The 26530-nt window shown below is 49.3% G+C and overlaps 1 protein-coding gene across 1 annotated transcript; it reads left to right on the plus strand.

Annotated features, from left to right (window-relative positions):
• The first annotated feature begins 423 nt into the window (after nucleotides 1-423).
• Nucleotides 424-26530, plus strand: eif3ea (eukaryotic translation initiation factor 3, subunit E, a). Its single transcript, XM_067237974.1, has 13 exons — nucleotides 424-541; nucleotides 1688-1805; nucleotides 2169-2286; nucleotides 3831-3873; nucleotides 4396-4500; nucleotides 9704-9829; nucleotides 10185-10309; nucleotides 13001-13127; nucleotides 13755-13856; nucleotides 17510-17619; nucleotides 24388-24490; nucleotides 25083-25217; nucleotides 26321-26530. Exons 1-13 carry the CDS (start codon nucleotides 452-454, stop codon nucleotides 26354-26356), a joined length of 1338 nt encoding a protein of 445 aa, XP_067094075.1. The 5' UTR covers nucleotides 424-451; the 3' UTR covers nucleotides 26357-26530.

Raw genomic sequence — 26530 nt, forward strand, 5'->3', positions numbered from 1 at the left:
TGAGATACCAATTGTATCATTGTTTGATGAAAATAGTCATGATATTTAAAAAATCAATCTTGAGTCAGTCATATGCCAAAAGGTCATAATGAAATGTTCAAGGCTACCATTAAATGGATTATGCCATGATGATCTTTGACATGATGAAATAGATTGTTGCATTTTGAAATAAATATCGTAGCATCATTGTGAAAGGCGACACCGTCAAAATATGTCATAATAATGTGCCACTTATTCTATATGAATAAGTTATAATATCTGCAACTATCTATTTATGTATTTAATTAATTATTTATCTATGGATATATGTATGACTACTTTGATCCTATGTTATGGTCAAGTACAAATATCTATTTTGCAAGTGATGATGCTGAAGTTGCCGATACTGTCTGATACTGATTGGCTCTTCACTAAATCGGATGTCGTTTCTACTTCCTTTTAGTCAGGCAAGATGGCGGAATACGATCTGACCACCAAAATTGCCCACTTTTTGGACAGACATCTCGTTTTTCCTCTGTTGGAATTCTTGTCTGTAAAGGAGGTATGTGCTTTTTGTTTTCTTCTTTCGCTGTGTGTTCTAAAATACCGTCGAGAAAGTATAGAGAACGTTGGTAAAATGGTATGGGGCCACGTGTGGAAGCCATCCATGATGACACACAGCCTAGCCAGCTACACAGCAAGCTAGAACCCGGCTCGATGTTGTAGGCTACACACCTTTTATATTCTACGTGTTATGTGGCATCCTTACCTGACCAATAACGTGTGAAACGATTGGCATTTTCCATCTATAACCTAAAATAGCCTTGAACACACTGGTTTAAACCACCGGGCGAACCCGCCAGTGCAGCTTGCTACGAGGTAGCTTATATTAGCAGTTGTTCTCGCGCCTGGGAATGATCAATTTCATCAATATGCTTGTTGTACCTTTTCTTTTCTAGCAATCTTAGATGGCTTATTTAGTAAGCAAAGCTAAATTATTCATATTTACTACACATGTATTTAAGCACGATATCCCATGCGTCTATCAATGGACTGTCTTGTCTCATGTAAGCTCACTTTCATATGATAATGTGCAGCTACTTAGCTCCGTCGCTTCAATGATCGCTAGCTGGTTAACATCAGAGGAACGCCGGATGGGGCTAGCTTGCTAGTAGTAGTACCGCTAGCTAGCAAACTAGGCCTCGCATAGAGCTAACCATCTTCTCAACAGCTCACACGTTCGATTTGATATTGAGTTTACCAAGCGAGTTTACTGGCGCTGATGACTTAATTTGTAATGACGAATTCACTAGACTAAGCACATCACAAAATCGAAAAAGATGGACTGACTTTATCATTATCTGGTTAGCTGCTTGCTAACGTTAGCACTTTTAGGAAGGCACTGTTAACACTACAGTAACTAGCCTAGTATTGGTCTCGTTCTGGAACTGCTATCTAAAGGAGTAATTGCCTTGAGTGGTGTTGCCTTCATTATTCCACTTGTGACAGCTAGATACCTTTTTGAATGGTTTAACGCTACTAATTGAGCTGACGAGCAGCAAACGTACAATATTTTTTGAAGCAAAGTGGATGAGGTTGCAGTCCTACACCCTGTTTGACCCAAGACAGCTTCCACACCATGAAGATGTTCTCTTGACTAAAAGTCATATTCCAGAGCTTAACGTCTTTCATCCTTCTCTGCACACAGATCTATAATGAGAAGGAGCTTCTCCATGGCAAGCTGGATCTACTCAGTGAAACCAACATGGTGGACTTCGCCATGGATGTGTACAAGAACCTGTTCCCTGACAAGGAAATCCCCCACTGTAAGTAGTTTGTGTGCACAGTAAGTCTCACACGCAATGATAGCTATGACAATTGTATTTATTAAATTCATTTAGTAAATGTTTTTATCCAAAGGAAAACATTCAAATGACACGTAAAATAGATGGAAAGGTGATCTGGGACCATAAGTGTAGGTGTCTTGAAATGTGTGTGTGTGTGTGTGTGTGTATATGTAAATTCCGGTGCTCCAAGCGCAGGGTGTTGTGCCATGCATAAGACCACAGGTAACTTATGCCAGTCAGCAGTTGGCTTCTGTTGGCGACAGGATACATTTTGTGATTTGAAAACGCCATACCCCGTGAGGTTTAGCTGCACAGGTCGTCCTGACCATCTGTGCCCTGCAGCCCTCAGAGAGAAGAGGACGACCGTCGTGGCCCAGCTGAAACAGCTGCAGTCTGAGACGGAGCCCATCGTCAAGATGTTCGAGGATCCAGAGACCACCAGGCAGATGCAGTCTACCAGGTATGCTGCACGCACGCACGCGCTCACACACTCACTCACTCTCGACATACGATAATGTTCTTAATCATTGGATGTTGGGCTGCGTTTGTGTACAACCCTTGAAATGTATCTTTTGAAATCCCAGCACAGGGCTTGCTATATTATGTAAGGCTTCATTAAGGGGATTTGTAATCAAACAGTTGGCAAAATATCATACCTCAGTTTATGTTAGTTTGCTTTTGAACAAGAATACAGACCCTTATCCTACTGTCTGCAGATTCCTTTGTTCAAGCAACTCGTGTAGCTCTGTGATTAGAATGGTTTGCTTCAATTAAAGTATTCGTTCCACGGCTCACAAAAATATTTCAACCACTTGCCAAGGTCTGTTTCAAGATGGCTTTATGAAAGTAAACAGCTTAAAATGCAGTTGGAACGTGATATTTTAAGCCATACAATTCCAGCCATGAACCTTGATTTGCTGACTTGTGCCGAGAGCATCCTTGTCAGTTTGTGGATAATCTCTCTTTCAGCAAAGGAGGAGGGATCTTTTGTATACAGGGATTTCTTTTTACTCTATAGGATTTGTAAAACAATAGGGGACTTGTCACAGGTCACTGCAATCTTGTGTTTTCAAACCAAAGGGCAGTCAGCAGCCATAATTAGTAGTCCATGTTATCATCTACAAAATAGGGCAGTGGGTTTTGGACACGGTTGGCCTGTAGACCTTCACACAGGATCATCCTGGACATCATGAACGAACAACTCTTTTAGCGAATCCCTGGTAAAAATAATAATGACAATATAAATGGTTCTGGGCACTGAAGAGCTTATCTTTTCTGGAATGATTTACAATGAAGCCCATCAGTAGACCTGCATTGCAGTTGATGGCTTCAAGAAGCCATAGACCATCTTCCCAGTGAAACGACGCCATAAAACAATTTCTGCATAATCATTATCCTGTTATTTTGATACAATGGAAACAGATCCTTGAGCCAGGGACCTCCCACTGGCTCTGGCACGAGGCGGCAGTAAGGCTGCACTGTCTTCCACCTCAGCAGTTTGGACTGACGAGAGATGCCGTCCTGTTCAAATGTTAAACGGTCGTTTTAAAACCCCGCTCTATCCCTCCACTATCATAGGCAATGGTTATGCAGCCTCACCATACTGAAGATCTTCTGGCCTCGGAGGTGTGTGTAGAAGCCTGGGTCGTTAGGTTAGGTCAGACATGGCTTGCTATTGATGCATCCCCTTTATTATACCGCAAAGAACTGTGGAATTTAGTTGTAAGCAAAGCTTGTTAGATGCTTAAGGTCTGCAGTTGCACATTTGGAGAAAAACAAACGTCTGTTGGACGTGGCTAGCTTAGGCAGACACGCATACATAAACAGCCAGTCAACCCCGTTTAAATATGAAATGGGATTCTTTGTACCCATGGCTCCCTACTACAAATGGAAAAGAACACACCTGAATGACTCTACAAATACTGCAACCTAACTCCATCCAACTGCTGACTCCAATTAAATTAGTTCAACTAACGGTACCACTCTCTTGCTTTTTTTTTTTAGGGACGGACGAATGCTCTTTGACTATCTGGCGGAGAAACACAGCGTAAGTTGGCCCTCTCTGCTGACATCTCACTTCTTCGCAGCATTTCCCATGACTCCTCAGTGAACCCGTGGTTGTTTGGGGGTGGTGCAGAGGAAGCGGCGGCCCAAGCAGAGAGACGTGAAATGACTTCCCAAAAACCTTAACTCGTTTTCGGGGTTTTTATGGCTTGCAAAAATTCTGCGGACTTTTACATTCTGCGGTGGATTTTCAAGAATAAACGGAACAGCTTGGGACCCGTGGGTCTGGCCGCAAGAATGCCGGAGATTCTATATTTGGCGTGATGCTAGGCCCTCCGCTGGTCCCTTCCCACCCCACCAACCTGCTGACCCCGCACCCTGTCCTCAGTGCACCTCCGAAGCCACGCCTAGCCCTAACTTCAGCCCTGACCCCTACCACAAATCCAGAACTGATGTGTGTGTGTGTGTGTGTGTGTGTGTGTGAGATCGTAATTAAAGAGAATCCTGAATGTCGTTCCCTGTCCTGTCAGGGTCATTGAGAAGTGTTTTTTGTTTTACCCTCCAGTTCCGCCAAGAGTACCTGGACACCCTGTACCGATACGCCAAGTTTCAGTATGAGTGCGGAAACTACTCTGGAGCCGCTGAGTACCTGTACTTTTTCCGCGTCTTGGTAAGTAGGAACATCACTCACTGATGAGAAACGATGGGCTCAAGCTGAATGGCACCCTGCCTCCGAAGCACCAGTGCGTGCCCATCAATTACAGGGTGCGACTCTCAAGTTTGGCTTCTTGGTTGGTACTTTCCACATCAAATGAATTGCCTCTTCAATGAAGCGGCATTCGTAACGCTAGCGATTGGATATTGTGACGTGAAGTTGGAAAGGACCCATTCACACGTTGGACAAACAGGCTTCTGTACTGTGTATTTATACAGAGAAAACAAGACACTTATCTACATTTTACACAGAAATTGATCTATTTTGTCATTGATCGTTGTTAACCACGTGATGTTCAAGTTCCGGACAGTCTGAATAACAGAATATAAGTGCTATAATCTATTATGGAACTTGGCATTCCTGGCATTACACCATTCTTTCAAATGTCTTTGGCTCCGTTTTCGTTGTGAAAAATGAAATTGCCCACAGCCATATTGTTTTTGACAGATTACTTAAATTTCTCAAAGCCAAGTAGACTTGAGTGGAGCTGAAAGAGGGGGAAAAAAGCCCTGATCAGTAATTGCATGTGAGAAGCTGACGTCATTCCCCGTGAAATTCCCCGCACGTCCCACGGTGTTAGGAGAGACTGTTGTTCGTTCAAGGACTCGGCTAGTTTTCCTTTTCTTACAGGGCCAAGCGTTTAGCGGCAGACTTTGTAATCTGTCTTTAGTCCTCTGGCCGAGTTTCTCCGGAGAGCTTATTGATTTGAAAGCTGCAGCCAGATAGCTCCTTGTGTAGATCCTTGGGCCCCCGAGTGCCTATGAGTTATGTAATACATCACGGTGGGTTGAGGGGAGGACACAAGCAGAACTGGTCATCGCTAAGTGGACGCCGAACAGGTTCACTTAATTAGCTGCTCTTTCTCTCTTTTTCCATCTCTTTCCTGTACTCGTTGTGCCCAGTACATCCTACTCGGGCTTAGTTTGGAGATGAGGAGGAGAGAGGTGCATGGGGATTAAATGATTTTCATCAGTGACATAGTTTGGAAATCAGATAATACCAAAGAAGGTTTTGCGGGGGAAGATAATTACAGTTCACTGAGAGTACTGGCAGGATCCGCGTTACACATGCGTACTTCTTATTTCCTCTGTAAACAAAGGACTCATTGCTGGGGCCCTGGTGTTTGTGGCTTCACTCCCGCTGCCCTCAGAAATGAGTGAAAGATGAACTACAGCGAGAGCGGACAGAAGGCAGGACTGTAGGAGCAGCACTGGCTCTCTAGACCAGAAAGTCCTCTAGAGGGGGAATAGAGATTGTAATGGTTATAGAGCAAACACTCGTCTGGAGGAATGTCCGTCTCTGGAGGAATGTCCGTCTCTGGAGGAATGTCCGTCTCTGGAGGAATGTCCGTCTCTTAGCCGCTAAGCAGGACGCCACCAGGGCTTTGGGGAAATGTCATTTTTTGTTTTTGTTTGTCTTTGTGGTAAAAGTCAAAAGCTGAATTTGAAAGACCTAGAATGTAAGCATCAGTTTTCACATTGATTAGAATAAGGAACATAAAACTTGCGTTCCTCCTCTTAATTGGCCTGTGGTGTTCATTGTTTCCATGACGATGTTAGTGACTGTAGGAAGAGCCCTGTGATGGTCCTTGACATGTCCTGAAGTTCTTGGCAGCAGCTCTGAAACTGTAAACGAAACTCCTAACCTAAAGCAGTTGCTCACTCTGTGATTGGTTGTCTCCTTTATGCTGTCACACTAGACATCCCCCGACAAGATGATAAGGACTCTCAAACACGATTGTCCCCACCCCACTCCCAAACCCCAAAGTAACTACAAAAGCTTGCAACAGATGTGCAACCCCCTTTAAAACGGTTGTTTACGGGTTTGCAACTTTGCCTAAATAAACCAAAATTGCCCTGACAGTGGTATGTTGATTTTGGTTCCAGCGTTGATTTTTTACCCCTCCAATCGTTAGCCCCCTTATTTGAGACTCAGGGCCAGAACGGACTCTGTAACCGGATCTTGTTGCTGAGCCTGACAATGCTTTCTGAGAAAAGGAGAAATGGATTTCATCAGGGGGAGTCTTTATGCCTCCTGTTCTCCACTCTATTGGTGTGTAGTGGACCTCCCATCTTTCCACCCCCCTCCCCTCATTCCCCCTTATGGGAGAGGTGAGGCACCATAAGTCGTTTAACGTGGGAAAGCCAGTCAGTTAAATGAAGGAAGCCAGCCTTGCAAAATCCAGTCCTGGGGTCCTGTTACAGTGTGGCCTAGCGCGAAAAGAGCAACTTATTCATATCATCAGTTAATGCAGGGATTGGATGTTGGGAATAAAGATTGAGTGTCCCGACGGCTCCCTAGCACAGTAAATTTATTGTTGCTGGTCAGTCAGCGAAAATGTGCCCCTACTTCGCGAACCAATGGAAACTTAAGGTAACTTCTGGAAAAAGCCAGGTATTGAGCCTATTCCAGCGTGGCCAGCAGTGAAAGCCAGGCAGTGTGTAGAGAGCTGCCATAATGACCTGGAGGCCAGCCAAACATGGCAGGCTGGGACTTCCAAGAGGAGGAGGAGGGGTGGAAAACAAACAAAACAAAACACTTCTAAAGATGAAACACTGACCTTTTCTATTGGCAGAGAGGTTGGCCCCTCCTCCCAACACTGCCACGCTGATCATTCTTATGACTTCTGTACTTTAAAAGTCATTTTGGTGGAGTCCTGGTTGTGTTCTTTGGTCAAAGAAGTCAAGTGATGGATGGATTCAGATGGCTGCTTTTTATTATTATTCAATATAAACTTATATATATTTATTTTTTATAAAGAATCCCGCCCTCTGTCACCTGTGTACCAGAATTTATTTCGGGCTCTGAGAGAAATCCCCAACATTGAATCTGTGATCTCCATCAGAGAGCATGATGGAAACCGTACCCTGATGTCTCCTCCAGCCGGGAATCTCGAGTGTCTCACAGCCCCATGCTGCTGCCTGTCCGAGGGCTGAGGGGGTGTGCGGCCAGCGTCTGGCTTCCTGTGGCCGCGCAGCACACACCCTGCCTGACTTCCTGCTTGACTCATGTCACTGCGTCTGCTGTCGTCGCGGGTGGCTGCAGGACCACGTTTCCCAGGAGCGTCGGTGGCAGCCCCGCCTCTTGAGCCACAGGATGGTAATCCCTGAACTGCAGAGACGTCCCTGCCTGCCTTTCATTACCTCCTCGTTTTTGTTTGTTTTCGGCCCTCTTCTTGTGGTAATCAGAACCAGTAGCCTGTGACCTATTTGAGGATGGATATCCCCGTCAAGATGTCTTTAGTTAGTATCAGCTCGTATTTCAACACAGCTGGCTTACGATAACTGTTGTCTGAAGAATAGGACCTAATTCCACAGGATGTTTTTCTTCCACACCAATTGAAAGGAGATCATCACAATTGTATTATCCTCACGTTTCAACCGTCTGAAAACATAGTGGAACACTAATCCCAAAGACCTGCCATTTCTTAATGAAACAAGGGCTAACAGTAGCCCGCTACAGGTGGAGAATCAGGCGTTGGACCAGACAAACCATACCCTCCACCAGGTCGAGAGAGTGACCGAAAAAGCTTGATGTCCAATCAGATGTTTCCTGGGGGATATTTCCAGATTCCTGATTCTTCATTTTTCATTCCAATCAAGCCTCCAAACATCGCGGTTTGTTTATACGAAGAAATGACTCCTCCGGCTTCAAGCACATGTTGAACACCTCCAGATGCTGAGGAGAAAGCCGGGCTAGCTAGCTAGCTCCTGATTCATCATTTCAGCTTCGTTAGAAAAGTCCTCTCCCAACTGTCACTTTGATTGCTCTGTTTCTGTCCGCCCCCCCATCTCCAGCCTAGATGATCAAAGCCCACTGACATGTTCCCCGAACCAGCAGTAGCAGGAGAGCCCTTGATTTTAAGCCCCCTCATTCTGTACCCGGGCTTTCATAAAGGCTAGTCCCAGGGGTCAGGCAGAGTCAAGAGGATTTGGCATTTGATAAGGGCTAGTCCAGGGGTCGGGATGGAGTCAAGAGGAACTGGGAAGGGGCACTCCCCTCTGAGACACGAGGTGTTTCTGCTTCCCCCCCCCCCCCCCCTCTATTCCTCTCTTCCTCCCTCCCTCCCTCCCTGAACACTATTTGTTATTCTTTGTCAGTGGCGGTGCAGCTTGTTAATTCTGCTTAGATCAAATGACTGCAGCAGACGTGGAAGGGAAGAGAAGTGAGTGAGATCCTATCCGATCTCGCACACATGCAACAGTGATCAGATGCAACCAACGAAATGAGATTAGGTCCGACATGTAGTTCGGCAATGGCAGTGTCCCAGCTAACCTATGACCTCTTCAAACCTGTCCAGTCTGGTTGGGAAAGGAGTGGGAGCAAATGGACTGGCAGTCCACCCAGGCAGGGTTAAGTGAAGTGATGGAGGCCCCTCTTAAATCCAGACATAGATGGAGTACCGGAAAGTGACTGAAGCGGAGATACTCCAGGCCTATATTTAGTATTGTGTCTTCTCCAGACCATTTACCACCCTGCACATTTTTCAAGAGTTGCAGCATAAAGTAAACACGGTCTAACCAAACGTTTTAGCACTTGCACGTTTGTACGGAGAGCGCACACATGCTTCAAATATGCCTCTAGTTACCGTGGTAATCTGTAAGGATCGCGGAGGCCAGTCATCTGCAATGCGGCGGTTGCTGTATCTCCAAGTGCTGCAAATTAGGTTTTATAAAAAGCTAAACAGTCTTTCATGATCCATTTCTCTCATTCTGTCAGGCCCCATTCCCTCAAGATGACATAACGTAATCCATTTATCCAGTATAAATAAGAGAAGGCACTGCACTGTGCACAGACGTGCCACTGAAGCCAAGCTAGCAGACTCCCCCTCACCCCCACCCACTCTCTTTCTGTCCAAGAAGGCAGATGTCTGCAGAGTCCTTTATCAGAATTTGGTCTTCCAGGCCATTCAGAGGCCTGTTATTCTGTTGTCGGTGACATGCTGCTCCTTTTTTAAGTGGACCAGTGTCACCTTGCTTACCTGCTCCAGGTCTAACCAGTGTCACCTTGCTTACCTGCTCCAGGGCTAACCAGTGTCACCTTGCTTACCTGCTCCAGTGATAACCAGTGTCACCTTGCTACCTGCTCCAGGTTTAACCAGTGTCACCTTGCTACCTGCTCCAGGTCTAACCAGTGTCACCTTGTTGTCTCTCCCCAGGTGCCCGCCACGGACAGGAACGCGCTGAGCTCCCTGTGGGGGAAGCTGGCCTCCGAAATCCTGATGCAGAACTGGGAGGCTGCCATGGAAGACCTCACCCGGCTGAGGGAGACTATCGATAACAACGTAAATGCCCCAGCTCTCAGAATTTGATACAGCACTTGGATTCCCTTACATAGACTCTCATATTGACTGCTTCATGTTGCAGCTAAGCACTGCTGTGGTTAAGAGCCCTCTCTTTTGCTCGCTCGCTCTCTCGCTCTCATAGACAAGGTTTAAATTGAGCAGTTATGTGGATGTCGTTAGAAATTCTTAATTGGCTGGACATTTGGGAACAGGGTGGGGAATTCTTTACTTGGAAGAGAACGTAAATCGATTTTCGTGTTGCTTCTCTGAACTTGTCGAAATTGGTCAGAACACATGGTTCTCAATCCAGACCGGTTTCTTATGGTTATTGCTCTTTCTCCCCCTCTCTTTCCAGTCTGTAAGCTCTCCTCTCCAGTCCCTGCAGCAGCGGACCTGGCTGATCCACTGGTCTCTCTTCGTGTTCTTCAACCACCCCAAAGGGAGAGACAACATCATCGACCTCTTCCTCTACCAGCCCCAGTGAGTAGTCCTTTCCCAAACACCCTGACACATCCTGGCCAGCTCCAGGGGCTGCTCCTCCCAGTGCCCAGGCCCTCGCACACAGCCTGTTCTGCTCTGGAAGGAACCCCCCTGGACCTGACACAAGGTCATCATTCCCAGCTTGAGCCGAGGTGTAACACCAAAGTGCATGTGGTCCAGATGTCCATATGAACCGTGCGATGCCTCCAGTCCCGCAGCTGCTGTAGCGGTGATCGTCCACTAGGCCTGAGGGTGGATTAGACCCAGAGGGCTGGAAGGGGGGGGGGTTATGGAACCCACACCCCGGCTGAACCCCAGGGCTCGGGGGAAGTTGGCCCCAGGACAGGAGGCCCTAATGGGCTTCCCGTGGTTCAACTGGCAGCCTGGTCCTGAGAGATCTGGAGAGAACTTCGATGCGTTTTATAAGTCAGACTTGAATTTGAAAAGAGAACCGTTTTCTCTTAATAGTGTTTTGGAGAAGAGGGGGGGGGGGGACTCACTGCTGCTTCAAACCCTTCCTGGTATTTTTTAAGTGGTTTTAGTCTGTGTGTGTTTTTGTGTGGTCTGTTTACTCCTGAAGCGGAGATTTGAGCCATGTGTATCCCAGATCGGAAACTTGATACACTGTGTTAAAATCACACCAACTTTTTCAATACACCCCCCCCCCCCCCCCTCCTCCGTCAGATTTTTGTGTAATTGAACAGATGATCGTGCCCCACAGAGAGGGCAACTAGTTACCACAACACAGCACACAGGGATGTCTGCTTCTCTTGAGTTTCACTCCGTTTGAAACTTTTTTTTAATAGCTTGACGACGAAAGGAAGGCTGGCCAATAATTACTTGTGAAAAGCTCACCCCAGACGTCTTTGTGGACAAACTTGAGGTAGTTTCGGGTGCTTTGCAGTTTCACAGTCTAGAAACCACATGCTTCCACAATGAGGCTTTGCTGCTCAACCCCCTCCCCCCCAGTCTCTGGCCAGAGCAGCTTATTATCTATCCCACATCCTCGGCCCTACCTGACCTCTCCCACCTCCTCATCCCTACCTGACCTCCAACGTCAGCAGAAGCTGACCAGAACCTTGTTTGTTAGTCCAAGGGCGTCTGTGAAGAGGTTTCAGCTCCATGCTGAGGTGCAGGTGCTGCCAGGGAAGATAATACTGTGGTAGTAACGTTATCTAGGCACTCAGGCTCCTAGCTGGGGTCCACTCAAGCCTTTGCTACATCATCCCCGTCCCTGATTGGCTTGTGAAATAGAAACGTTGTTCTATTCCGTGTCCTTCTCTCTCCTGCCCCTTTTTCGGTCTCATTCTCGCCATCCATCTCTTACTAGTTTTTTGTTTGTTTGTTCCTCTCACTACCGGGCCTTCACCCTCTGCTGGGTCGTAGATGATTTGTTGGAGGGGAGAAGGGGGCTCTGAGTCTTTCCTTGGCCGCGTGCCTCGGCTGCATCTCTCCCCCCCCGCGCCGCAGTGTTGTTTCCCCCCCCCAAACCCTGAGACGATGACGTAACCCGATGCTCTCCCCGAGCGACCCCAGAGACGGCAGCATGAGTCACGCTGGCTTGGCGGGGGCCACGGGAGCCCCGCCGGGAAGGGAAGGAGGTGTAAGTTAATCAGGAACACAGTGCCCGAGTGTTGTGGTCCGCCACCGAGTCACACAACTACAAAGGCGAGGGGGGCTGGGGGGGTGGGTAGTCGGGGCTCGTCACTCCGGGCTGGCGGCCGCTCTCTGCTCACCGCTGCCGTTTTTAGACCCAACATCACAAGTGCCACAGGCCCCCTTGTCCCTTTAATTGTTCCAGCTAATTAAACCCTAGTACAACGCGGCCGGGCTCTCTCCCTCCCTCCCTCCCTCCACCCGTTCTCTCTCTCTCTCTCTCTCTCTCTCTCTCTCTCTCTCTCTCTCTTCCTCCCTGAACATGTGTTTCTGTGTCCTGATCCATGGGAGGCCAAGGCAGGAGGGAACTCTACTTCCTCCTCCTGAAATTTAATTTAGCAGAGGATGGAGGGTGTGTGTGTCCCGGGAGACAGGCAGGCAGGCAGGCAAGGATGGCTGTTTGGATACGGATCTACACCTAAGCCATGCAATTAACCCCCGGCCGGACACTCACTCTGACGAGACATGCGTCGGCGGGACGTATGTGTGTAGGCGCTGTTCTCAAGGCGGGGGTCCTCACCCTTTCACTCAGGCTGTCTTCAGAGTGTGGACGTTGTCTGGGGTTAGAATCAGTCTGTATGGAGGCACCCCCCCCCCCCCCCCACACACACACACACACCCACCCACCCAGAGCCGTGAGCCAGTTGACCTGTGCTTCAACAACAAGGCCCTGAGGTATAGGGTTTCAGCTACTGGGCAGGTCACTGCTCACTGATCTGTATCTGCTAGCCTGGGTTTCCTTTTCTCTCTCTCTCTCTCTGCCCCCCCCCCCACCCCTTGTCCTCCTCTCACACAGGCCCCCTATTGAAAGGCAGCCCTCGGAGCCCGGGCCCCGTGTCAGGCCCACACTGCCTTGCTAGGGGCAGGTCTGCACGGCTGGGAAGATCTGTCATGCTAAATGCCAGGGGGGTGGGGGGGGCTTGAGGCGGCATGCGTTGACCGCGCACCCCGAGGAGATCTGAAGGCTGAGGCCTCACAGCAGGTTTGTATTAGTGACTCACCTTTCACCCCCCCCTCCTCTTCATCCTCTCACAGGTACCTGAACGCCATCCAGACCATGTGCCCCCACATCCTGAGGTACCTGACCACTGCCGTCATCACCAACAAGGACGTCCGCAAGCGCAGGCAGGTCCTCAAGGACCTGGTGAAGGTCATTCAGCAGGTAAAGCAAAGTTCCCCAAGCCCAGAAGCAGGGGGGGCGGGGGAGTGTGCAAATGCTTTGGCCCTGGCTGAAGAAGTCTTGAACCCATTAGGTTTTGACGAATGGCTGTGGACGCCATGATTGTAGTGTACCGATGTCTTCCCCCCCCCCCCCACCCACCCACCTCCCGGCCAATGACAGTAGCTTCTTCAGAGATCAATGGCTCCAAAATCTAAATAAGTGCCGTCTCAGTGGGTTGTGGGTAATCACTAAAACATGTGCTCCCTGCTCCCACCATGCTCCTTGGCCCTGTAAACCTGGTCTGAGAGGCTCCCAAACATGGTTTTGGAAGAACCAAAGGGGGAAGTTCTGAACTGGTGTTTTTATTCAAGGCCGTGCACTGTCTGACTATTTATGTGGCTGTGGTCCTCCAAATTTGACGTTTCTATTGTTTCATGTAATAGGATCGAATTCGTTGGACCCTGTTTGAGGCTGCTTTAACTGCATGGTGGTTTATTATGGGGTGACAGCCTTACTGACGCACTGAAATACATGGCCCTCTGTCCTTCACTGTATTGCTCCAAGAAACTGTCAGGCTACACACACCCACACACAGTGATGTTGTAATGTTTTGTTCTTTGGTTTTAGGAGTCCTACACCTACAAAGACCCCATCACAGAGTTTGTGGAGTGCCTGTACGTGAACTTTGACTTTGACAGCGCTCAGAAGAAACTGCGGGAGTGCGAGTCGGTAAGTCACATCTAGATGAGCTTTTTCCCTCGTTGAGTGCCTTCTCATTTCAGACGTGTTCCGTCTTTAATAAATAATCGAAACCCAGGTTTGACTGGGCCTCGCAGTAAAGATGTCTTGATAAGCAGAGCATCGGATTGGCTCGCGTTCATACTTTCCCATGTAACCTCAGTGGAAAATACCATGCGACTGAAAGCGACCCCCCCCCCCCCCGCCCTTTGAATCGTTTTCTGCGTGTGTCTACTACAGACGGCTAGCAGCAGGAGATGTTGATGCGATGGTGTCCATTCTGAACACCGGCTGCACCACAAGACAATAATGGGATTGAGTGTTGCCCGACAGTAGTGGCCTGTGTTCCGCGGGGGACGAGGGAGACATTCTCTGGGAAACCCTGTGACTCAGGGCTCTGGTCAGCTTTTATGACTGCCTGTAATTGTTCATCAGCCTGGCGGTCAACAGTAAAAAGCTTTTATAGGGAAAAGGTCCACGCGGAGGCGTGCAGACACACGTTTCAAGTCAGGTCGCTGTGTCATCGGAGGCCATAAGGAACGTTTATTTCCATTCTGGGTTTGTAATGGCCTGTTTACCACAATGTCCAGACTAAATGCAGGTTCTGAGCTTGGACTGGAGTAGGATAGTCAAAATACACAGGTCACCACTGGTCTCCCAGCTGTATCTTGTCTGTTGAAAGAGGCCTAGTTCAAAGCCAACTTTTGTCAGAACCTCCCCCCCCACAAATGTAGCTCCTAATTGGGGACTTGGAAGTTCCAGCTGTTTGTGTATCTATGAAGCTCTTCCCCAGGGCATTCTTATATCGTTTAATATCGGTTCCATCATTCCTGTTTCACATCTCATGGACATTGAGATTGTCCATGTGAACTTCCTTACAAAGCAGCGCCTGTTTCAGCTCCGTAGATATCCATCATAATTGTGAGATAATTAAAGCCATCACTCATTCATGGCCAATCATGTGGTGCTCTGATTGGCTATGCCCAAGAGATGACTAATTTACTCACAGCCCAAACAGGTTCTAGAGGCCCAATCAGTGGCCAGCAATCAGACGCATACTCTGAGCAGGTGTTGTGATTGGTGCTGGGTTCTGTGTATGGTTTCTGAAACATGATCCCTCAGTCAAGTCTTTGCATATGAGAGTGTAATGGAGATTTCCCAAATGATTTGATAATTTGGACCTACGGAGGAATAAAAGGCTGTACTCCAGTGCCATTTAGCCCCTTTTTCATCTCTGCTCCTGGACGATAAACGCCCCGAGAATGAAAACCATCTGGCCTGATCAAATGGCGCTCTCACAGAAGTAAATGTTTATAAATCATGTAAGCGGTTGACTGAAGGTTCCATTTCATTCTAATCTATTTTTAAGCTAATATAAAGAGCCTGCAGCTCCCCTAGTCAGGCTCTAACGAACGAGGAACTAAACTCATTTGTGTAGATTTGTTTTTACTTCAAGGGTCACGTTCAGCCAAAAAGCTCGACTTCAACGGAAAACTATTCAAAGCACGGAATGGGTAAATGAGATTTTTCCTGTGTAATTGCCACAGGGGAGGCATCGCATTATGACGACATGTACCGCCAACAATATTAGTTCTGTCTCTTGTTCCAGCTAAGACACGACACGCGCCCCACCATCACCAATCTTGTTAAACACGTGCACGCACTTTTGAGGAACCCGCAGCGTCGATTTTGACCTTCCCTACCCCGGGCTGTGTTTACACAGCGTCCGCCGAGGCCACAACAGAGGCCCATCACAGCCGCCCCAGGTGCTTTCAGTTCTGTCTAGGGAATGGAGACCTGTCAGTCATCTTCAGGGCATGCCCGGTAGGTCCACATGAAACCCTGGGTTCAAACGCAGGGCTGGCGAGGTGGGTGGTTACCCAGAGGTTGAGCTGCAGCTTCTCCGCATTAACTTGTGATGGTCTGCAAACAGTTTCACCGAATGGTCTCGTTTCAAAGCAATAAAAGACGGGAGAGGCTTTTTAGGAGACCTACACCTTGAAGAAGCACATCAATCAAAGTTCTGAGTATATTTGAGAGAATAAAGAGGGGATGGTTGAGAGGTAAATGGATAGCCCCCAGTGAGTTCCTGGTGTGTAATGTAACAATTGGGAGTCATTGAGGTGGGATGTAGAAAGGCTAAATCACAGTGAGTGGCAGCTACATAGGCCAATTCACAGATTGTTGTAATGGTCAGATATCCATGTTGACCGTGGGTTTGCTCGTCTTTGCCAGGCTAGTTCCAATGGTTGCTGCCAGCTGGGCTGAAAGGTGAGAGGGTCCCAGGCATGTTGAAATGGTCCTGTTAAGGTTTTCACCCCTGCGGGTGTGTGTCTCCCCCCCCCTCATGTGAAATGGCTGTCAGATGTCTGGGGCTTTAACATTTTCGAGGGATGGGGGGAAAAAAAAACACAACCTGCATATTCCTCCAATTGAGCCTCTTGAGATTGGCAACTTCTCGAATCCCCCCTTTCAGAATGTGTTTGAGGATCTCGGGACCGTATCCCAGATGACAGCAATTAGAGCACTTAGCTGTTCAGAGTTTATCAGGCTTAGATAAGCGTTGTCATAGCTCAAATGTGGTCTGTCCTGATAGCGCCATGTAGTTGGGATCTCTTCAAGCAGAACGAGACAGCAGATTGCCGCTCCCTAAGCTTAGGCAAACAAAGAGCGGGGTTAATGCTTGGAGGACTTTTGAAGACGGAGCCGTGTGATGTGAACGAGGCACTCAAAGACGGTCTCCGGCGCTGTAACCGCTGTGGAATGTTCCGGAGCGTTTCACTCAGGCCTTCGGGGGCTCGGCCGGGGTCGTGAACTAGCAGCTACAGTAGTCTAATCGTCTAATCAGTACCGTCTCAAGGTGGCGGGGGATGTGCTAAATGGGCCCCGAAGCTTCTGGGTGTGTGTGTGTATATACGGCCGGGCCTGTAGGTCGTGACTTGACCTGTTGGCAAGCTTGGTCGGCGGGGCTGATGTCACGTGGAAAGGTGCTGCGGAGGCTGGAAACCCCGACGAGCTGCGGGTGTGCGAAGCCGGTGCTCCTGCTCTGCACCGCTGGACCAGATGATGGGTGATAAGTCACGGCCTCCGTGGTCGCTCCGGTTGCTGGCTGCCTCCCTCCCCGCTCGCCGATTCATGTGGAGGCGGCAGAATTCAAAGATTTGTGGTCGATTTGGAGCACTCCGAGTGGCCCCCGGATTACTGCCTCACAGATGGGGTAGTTCTCCTTTCAGGCCTCAGCCAAAGTCAACCGCCCGACAATTTAAATGTGGCCAGGACCCCCTCCCCCCCTTTCCACTCCCCTTCTCAGCTCAGTATAAAAAATGATTTTTAGCGCCGTTTTAATTTGACTTGAGTTTCAGTGAATGGAGTTTTCCCACAATTGAGCAGGGTTTGGAAGCCAAATAAGAGGAAAGATCGAAACCTGTTACTGTCGGGGGGTTTTTATGGCTCTCTAGGGCCACTCGTTCAGAAAGGCCCATCTTGATTGCTGTAATGAGCTTACACAAAGCTCTCAACTCAATCCTTGTTTAACTCGTTTTACCTTACCAGAACCTTCCGGCAGTCTTTTACAGAAACTCAAAACGCTGACTGACACAGTTGGGTGTAATATTAGTGTTGGTAACGTGTGTTCTTCTCTCCAGGTGCTGGTGAATGACTTCTTCCTGGTTGCTTGCCTGGAGGACTTCATTGAGAATGCCCGCCTCTTCATCTTTGAGACTTTCTGCAGAATCCACCAGTGTATCAGCATAAGGTGAGCCATCCAATCGTCATTGTTTCAGGATCAACAGCGTAGAAACAGCCCATACCGCTGACAGAGCCACAGCCTCCCTCCTATCGAGCAGCCAATACATGACCTAGCATAAACTAGCTAACAAGTGAATCTATAGCAAATGATTTAAAAAGGGTAATTAGCCAATGAGCTTAATTTGTTTTGTGCAGCTGTAAAAAGAGAGGATATGTACTGAACTTACTGGAATCCCCCCCCACCACCACCACCACAAAGTGTTTATGACCCTTCTTCATAGACAAACACCCACTCACCGCTGTAACTTCTTTGGGATTGGATACTTGGACCGATAACTGTTTCCAGGTCTCCCGTTGGTTGTCCTGTTCAGTAAAGTTTAAAGACCCCACCCGGTTCTTCCAGGGAGAGGTCAGGGTTTAGGTGGGCTCTCAGTCCCCTCGACAGTCCCAGCTGCAGAGCCCCCCTCCCTCTCCACCGGGTCAGGCTGGTTGGAGGTCAGAGAGTTCTGCAGTCTCCCCCCTTGACCCCAGCTCTATCCTCCGTAAAGATCCTTGTTACATCCACCAATGGACCTTGGACATCCACCAAAACCCAGAAATAGTCAATGCTAATTATCGTAAGCATTAGGAGAGGAAAGAAAGAAAAAAAAAAAAGATTATAGTAATTGTGTGCAATTAAGATGGATTATTGGATTTGGCTGCATCTTTTGCATCCATTTGAGAAAATAACACGTATCAGTATCCAGGACCATCCCCAACCTCTGCACATGACTGCATCTCTGATGGTGGAGGCCGGGTTCGGGGGGAGGCTGGGGTTGGGGGAGAGGGGTGTCCAGGCTTAGGGGGGGAGGCCGGGGTTGGGGGAAAGGGGGGTTGGGGGAAAGGGGGGGTTGGGGGAGAGGGGGGGTTGGGGGTGAGGGGAGGCTGGGGTTGGGGGGGAGGCTGGGGTTGGGGGGGGAGGCTCGGGTGAGGGGAGGCCGGGGTTGGGGGTGAGGGGAGGCTGGGCTTGGGGGAGAAGGGGAGGCTGGTAGTGATGTAGACTTAACTACACAGAACAACTCTTGACAGGTTTAGGATGGTAAAACTCTGAATGAGATATTCAAAATATGTTAACATAGGCTGATGTTGAACGCATGGAGAGGAATGAATGACTTGGGTAAAAGAAAGCGACTGACTTCAGGGTTTCTTTATGGAACTGTGGGGGGCTGCAGTCAAGGTTGGAACCATGCAACAGGCTCTGTTGAAATCTCCTCTAGCAGATTGTCTGGAATTGATTAGTAGTCCTGGCGCTCTCTTGGCAGTCCTGCTGCAATTGGATCCATTTTCTTGTTAAAGACCACAAAGGTTAGTGGGAACACTGAAATAGGAAGTCAGATTGTGATTGTTCTGCTTTCCTTCCCCCCCCCCCTGTAGGAAGGGCTTTTTGTTAGTTGAGGTTGAGGAGCTCCACACAGGCAGCAGCGTCAGGGGTTCCCCTGTTTATTTAAAGCGTTGTGACGACAAAGGACAGAACGCGTCTATTTTTGACAAATGCCCAAATTCTGTGTCATTAGTCCCGATACCCAGCAGCTTTTGCATTCAAGCATACTCAAATGGATCGGATGCCTGTTTTTAATTAGGATTATTTATTCTTTGGTTAGCTTTTTACATATTTTTTTTTTACACAGCTTTTGGCTAGGAAAGAGTTTGCCGATTATTTAGGTCCTCCATAGCCAACGGCCAGGGGACAGAATTGGACCAGAAGTTGGAGTAATTGAGTTTATGCAGAAAGGCCTTATGTAAAGCCTAGGCAGCAGAAATGAAACTCGGTCTGGGTCTAGTATTCCTAATTGCATCCATATATTTTGTCTAGACTGAGTTTCCTAGGTTTGAATGAAGTGTTTTTGTTTTATTCACAAAGTTAACATTGCGACTCCTGACAGTGATTGCTTGCTGGCAGTAACTTGCTTGACCATTGGCCTCAGGCGTGACTGCTGTCATTTGACATTAAGTGAAGGAGACATGATGGCCTTTAAGCCTCCACTGAGAGCTAAACATGACACTGAAGGTCTGACTGACCCACTAGGACCTGACCCACTAGGACCTGACCCACTAGGACCTGACCCACTAGGACCTGACCCAGCTAGGCCCTAATAGGTCTAGCACTCACTGATACCGCTTTTCCACCAACTCATTTTGGGTGCTGGTTCGGAGCCAGTGCTTAATCTCGAACTAGTTCTTTCTCTTTCGACAGCCTAAGAACCGGCTCCGAACCAGGGAAAATGGTTTGCAAGTAGCACCACATCAGAGCTGGGCTAAAGTGGGAACCAAGTAAGAACCGCTTGCGTCGGGGAGGGGTTACCGGGACTAAGAAGACGAACATAATCCTTTGACTGCCATTGCTGTACGTTTTTACAATTCATATTTCAGCTAAACGGTACGTGTAAATCTAGCCTGGCTCTGCCCTCGTACGTAATTCCGCTCAATTTTCATTGTGCTTCTGTACTACGTCTGGGCTTTGAGGTATATTGGTCAGATGTCTCCGGTAACTTTTCACCGGTCCAGTCAGCGAACAGTGGGAGTGGCTGAGAACGAAGTTGATGTCGTGCGCTAGTTTGAGTTGTAGTTGCGTAATGGCGGCGGACAGAGATGCGAGCAAAGCCTTTCGATCCGTAGTGGCAACGCTGGCGAGGCGAATATCCAGAAGTTAAAGCCGGAGCAAGAACAATCCCCACGGGGTTGTTTGATTTTCCAGCTAGCTCTGTTAGTGGTGAAGGAGTTGGCTAAGGCGAATTGGCAGAATTAGCAATTGGTTATGCCAGATCCAGAGTGGCTCTGGGCAGATCCAATAGTTTTAAACTTCAACAGAGTCCCCGCCTTCAAGGAAGTTAACGCCTGTCAATGGATCGAGCCCAGACTCTATGTACAAATGCAATGTACGAGAGTCTGGTTAGGACCAGGCTAGTGTAAATCAGCATCTTAATTAAAATGTGACGAGAAGTGGGCAGTGTAGTTGCTGAAATAGTGCTTATTGTATTGATTAAACGGCTCATTTGTAAATTTGCTCCGACTTCTCGATAACCTAGCTAGCATCGCAGTGCAGACACATAGGCCCAGTTGCTGAATTTTATCATAATCCTATCAAATGAGATGTATATAGTGACGTAAAGACGTGGCTCTCTAGCCCGTGGAAAAGCAAACCGGTTCTTCGAAGGCTCGCAAATTGAACCAGCTCTGAACCGGCTCTAGCACCAGCTCCAAACTAGCTCCCGGTTCACTTTGGTGGAAAGGGGGTATGACAGATCTAGCACCAGTCCGAAGACCTAGCTTGTTGGGGGAATACAGTTGTGTGTATTTGGAATTGGAGATCTTTCCACTTCACAATTGAGCCATTAGAAAGACCACACGGTCATTTCGGTTTTCCCAAAAAATCTATTCTACCCCAAGCTCAAGAGCAGGCTTGCTCCAAATGGCTTGGAATCTCCTAATGCTATCATATGGTAGTGTTTAACAAGGCATTGGTTAGAGTCCATGTGGAGAAGGGGGCACTTCTAAGGATGTCACACGCACACACACCTCTAATCCAGTTATCATTCAACCCCTCCCTTGCACACACTTGCCCACTGAAGCCCGACCCCCATCTCCAACCGGTTGCAGGTCGGATGGAGTGACCCAGAGGAGTCCTCCAACCGGAAATAGAAGGCCGAGAAGCCAGGGACTGGAAGAGGTCGAAGGGAACGTGATCCTGGTTCCCAGAAGTGACTGGGGCTGGAGCAGGGCTGTATAAAAGTCAATAGTTTAGGGTGTGCAGAAGAACCGGATTGGGGTCTTGGCCACATTCCCCCCTCCTGTTTTCCGCTGAGATCAAAGTAGGGATTAAAGTAAAGACTTGACTCAGAGACGGACACCGAGATAGAACCAGCTCGTGAATGATAGACAAATCTTCTGGTGGTTCCCAGAAAAGCATTGCCAGGTGTCTCTTGGAGTTCAATTAGATCTGCCCTTTTACCTCCTGAGCGGGCGTGGCCGTGGTGCTCATCCCTGTAGAATGCCCGTTGTTGCACGCTCAGAGGTCAGGCCCGGGTTTGACTTACCCCTTGAGCAGACGGTGTCACGTACCTGACCCTGGGAGTGGCTGACATGTCCTCCACTCCTGCTTAACCACCCAGCAAACCCACTGAGGCCATCTGCACCATCATTCGATGTTTGGAGGGGGGAGGGAAACTGTCTGTTTCCATTTGCATCGATCGTCTCATCGGTATCGTTGGTTGGGCTTCTGGGATGTGTGGCTGTGTAGGCAAACGCTCAGGCAATATCTTCACACTCAACCAAAACAGATCTCTTCACAAGGCAGGGATTTCAGAAGCTGTTGCTCGGTACTCAGCTTTGTTGAACACATGGGATTGTGTGATTGAAATGGACTAATGACCGATTAGTCACCAGCATGACTTGCCTTGGACCTGGCCCTAGCCAGGCCACGCTCTGGTCCCAATAACGTCCATAGTGTCACACTTGAGGGCAGATGCATGTTAGCCATCGCGACCCAGCCTCACGTCATCTGACAGCTGACACCTCCTCAGCTTGTCGAGGCCCTGCTAATGAGCCCGGGGAGTCGCTCCTCTGACACCGGCTTTTCCCTCCGCCGCAGTCTCGGATAAGTACGTCAGCTGTCTGCCGGAGCTGGGAGGGGGGGTTGGCAGCGACCCGTGTGATGGATGTGCCCCTCTAGCCAATAGCTTTGTGGCCAGGTTGGTTACGCTCTCTCTCTGGTGGTCCGCTACAACTGGGTTGTAGGAATAGATAGTCACAGATTCCTAGCCATATCTGGAAGTTCCAAACACATGAAGAAGAAGCTGGTTGAGGGCCATTTCTATTCAGCCTCTTGAAGGCACGGTGTCTTGGTGTTCATCGATAGATAATCCTGTCCTCTCTCTTTCCCGTCCTCCTCTTCCATCATCTCTGGTGTGCAGAGTGCTGATAGGCCCTGCCTCGTCACTGGGAAGCCAAGCTCTCGTTCTGCTGGTTCTTGCTGAGGTCACTGTGTTTATGACTTGTTGTTGGGCTTTCTGTCCTAATGCCCCTTCCAGACGCTGATGTCATTCCAGCCCTCCCCTTGGACCTGGCTCTGCTACAGTTACCACTCTCACGCACGTTCGTACACACACACACTGACACTCAGCCACGACCAATGGGTCAGAGAGAGGAGAGAATGTGTTTGTTCTGTCGGAACCCTGGGGTGGTGGAGGGGGGATTTAAGGGCCGGAGGGTAAACCAAACATCGGTCCTTATGAGGTTACCTCCAAATGGTCACATTTATGAGGAAGGAGGTCTTAAAGAAGTCATGGAAGTGAAGTGATGGGTGAGTCAGCCCTGCTGGGTGAGGGGTGGGGGGGCTGGGGCCCTTTCTGGGGCTGGCCCCTCGTTGTGAGTGGTTTAGGGCCACGGGTTAGGTCTCGGGCCTATGGCCTGGCCCTAGGTGTGGGTCTGATGCAGTGGGAAGAGTTGGGGGGCTGAGGGTTAGCCTAGGGTTTGGGGTCGATTGCTGGTACTGGATTCATGCCACGGCCAGGTCCTAGGCCTTGAGAGGGGTTTTTGTGTTGGAGCTTGGGGGCTCGTTCTGACTCGGATTGGCCTCCTCAGTCCTGTGGCTCCATCAGAAGGCCCCAGGCGGCCTGATTAATGAACCAGGAAGTAATCATTAGCGGAGTGAATTGTTTTTCTACATGCCTCATAACCCCTTTCAGGCAGGAAAGCTCGCACCGCGCTCACAAATTAGTGCCTATTTTAGCGAGTATAATAAAATAAGTTGAAAGGTGTGTGTTTGCACTAGTGTGGCGACTGGTCTGTGGGATGAAGAGCTGTAGTAATTGTGGTGGTGAGTGTGGCAAAAGAGGAGGTGGGGGTATTTATAGAGTTCTCAAATGAGATGGAATGGGGGGGGGGGGGGGGGTGCAGCAAAGGGAGAATGAAGAGGGGCAGGGGTTTTGGGTGGGAGTATATGGGTCTGGATGAATTAGGGGAAGGTCTGCGAGGGGTGAAATCAAGGGGCTCTAGTTGGGTTAAAAGCAGCAAGGGGAAGCCAGCTGCACAGGGAAAGGCTTTGGATCAAAGAGTACCCCCTCCTCGCACCCTCACACACACACCCCACTCTCCCTGCCTCGCTAGTGACACATCCATGCTCTGCTCTATCAAAGAACCCCTCCCTCGTTCCGCAAGCTGGCTTTCATTTGGGGACAGTAGCAGGTCCTGGTGTGTCACGGCAGATTCGGGACCAGGTGGAGAGTGAGATGGGGAGAGGGCGGGCGAGAGAGAAAGGGAGGAAGAAAGGACATCAAAGGCAGAAGTTGCCACAGAGCTGAGGGAACGGAACAGTCCAGAACAGAGTGTCCTTCCTCTTACTTGGTTATATGGGCATTCTCAACCCCTAGTTATGGAAGACAATGTTTTCTTGTGTTTTTCTCGATGGACCCTAAGAGTCTGCGAGGGCCATTTGTCTAGTCGGTCCAGCATGCTGAAGATCTTGGGAGACAACCCCAAACCCTCCTTCAACTACAGTCACTGGAGATGTCACGTTTCCAAAGCTTTTCCCCTGTTTGTTTCAGAACGGGCATATTGCAGAGTTCTGTTGCTGTAATGTTACATCTCCTTCTCTACCCCCTCATATCTCTCTCTCTCTCTCCCCCCCTTCTCTCTCTCTCCCCCCCCTTCTCTCTCTCTCCCCCCCTTCTCTCTCTCTCTCTCTCTCTCCTCTATCTATTCTCCTCTCCTCTCTCCCCCCCCCCCCCCCACCCCGCAGCATGCTGGCAGACAAGCTGAACATGACGCCAGAGGAGGCAGAGCGATGGATCGTCAACCTCATCCGCAACGCCCGGCTGGATGCCAAAATAGACTCCAAGCTGGTAGGGCTGCCTCCCTGTCTGCCCCCTCCTCCCTCCCTCCCTCCCTCCCTCCCTCCCTCCCTCCCCTCTTCTTCCTTCAATCAATCCATCAGTCAATCTGTGAAAGGGGTTCGGGAGGGGATTGATTGATTTAATGAAGAGCCGAACTTTCTAACAAACCAGCCTCTGCAGGTTGGGGTGGGTGGGCGTGTGTTGGTGTTTGTCTATTATTCCACTGGAACAGTTGCATATGCTGAGATGGAGGTGTGTGCGTATGTGAGGGGGTGTATAATTGGAGGGTAGGCTGTATGAAGTCAGCGCCATACCTCACCTCCCCTGAGCTTCTGTGTTGTACCACTTCATATCGGTTGTTCCAATCCCAGGCATGGCTGCTCTGTAATCAGCTAACCATCCCTTACTCTGCTGGGATGGGACCTAGAATTACCCCCCCCCCCCACCTTCCCCAGGACTAGCCCTGATTGGTCCAGCTGGGGGGGGGGGTGTTTGTGTGAGCGGCCCCTGGTGATTGGACGGCGTGGGACCTTGTGTGATTAGATGACACGTCTGTGAGACAGGGTGTGATTGGCTGTGCCCTCTCTGCTCCGGTTGCCAGGGTCACGTGGTGATGGGCAACAACGCAGTGTCGCCGTACCAGCAGGTGATTGAGAAGACCAAGAACCTGTCCTTCAGGAGCCAGATGCTGGCCATGAACATCGAGAAGAAGATCAGCCACAGTAACCGCAACGAGGTGAGCAAAAGTCACCCTTACCTCCTCCGTGAGACCAAACACACCCCCTCACCTCCACCTGTAGGCTCACCTCCGCCTGCTTCTCCCCCGCTCTACTCTCCACTTTCCTCCTCCCTAAACAAGCCTACTGTTCCCTTACCCCCCTACCCTCCTCCTCCAAAGCCTACCGTTCCCTAGCCTGTCATCCCATCCCTGTGAACCTGACATGAGTCCCCCCGTCCCCGAGTTCAAAGCCCTCTCCAAACGACCAGGCCCGAGGAATGTTGATGAACGGCCATCAACAGCGGCTCTCTTTACACGACATCGGGGGCCAGTAGGAGCTGCTCCGGCAAGGGCCCGGCCTTTCATCCTCCCCCTAATGACAAGGCAGGCATCAGGCGTTCCCCCTCAGAGGGCAGTCCCGGAGAGGTGACTCAGCTAGGTGGCTTCTCACACACCAGCTAAGGTTAATTTCCCTCTCAGAGCTGGTGTGCCCCCCCTCTCCTCTCTGCCTCCCAGGTGTCTGGCTGTGGCTAGCTGGTCCGGTCGACGTTGGGATGTAGACTAGGGGCTGCACTACCACCAGCTTGACCTCGCAAATTAGGAGAGTGGGACTTTGTCTGTAAAAACCAAGGCAATCTTTCATAAACCTCTGTGTCCAGACCCCTCCCTCCCACACACACACACACACACACACACAGTCGACACACAGCAGATCCAAGGACAGAGTTACGATGTGAGTGTTAACATCCCAGAGTTCCGAGCAGGTAATCCTTTGATGTGCCCCCCCCCTCCCTTCTTTTGTGTTTGAGTAAGCTGCAAGTCAGGCCTTTTAAAAGCAACCCTCACCACCCCATTAAGGAATATTTGAAATTACACAAGAGACCGCAAACAACTCTCTGACTTGCTGTCCGTTGGGGTCGCAAATCAACTGTGACGTCAGGCACACACACGCACACATTCACTCACAAGCTCACACATGTCTGTATAGGTTCACCGACGTCCCCTCTACTTTTCGTATGTTATGCAGACGCTCTGCATAAGAGCGTCTGCTAAATGAGTAAATGTAAATGTATGGTACGTGTTGTAAGGTCTGACCTGTCTTGTCTTCCTCGCTCCCACAGACTCCCAACTGGGCTGCCCAAGACACCGGATTCTGAAAACGCGTGGAACACGAGTCTTTTAATTCCAGTTTCTAAGGCAGCATTCACACCCTGTTATATCGATTTTTCTTTTTTACTTGTTCCCCAAGACGCAGAAAGATGTTGCTTTTTTTGCACTTGGTTCAAGTCATCGGTGATTCAATAAAAAATAAAAAACACATTTGGAAACCA

This window comes from Osmerus mordax, chromosome 6 (assembly GCF_038355195.1).
Source record: "Osmerus mordax isolate fOsmMor3 chromosome 6, fOsmMor3.pri, whole genome shotgun sequence".
Taxonomy (NCBI): domain Eukaryota; kingdom Metazoa; phylum Chordata; class Actinopteri; order Osmeriformes; family Osmeridae; genus Osmerus; species Osmerus mordax.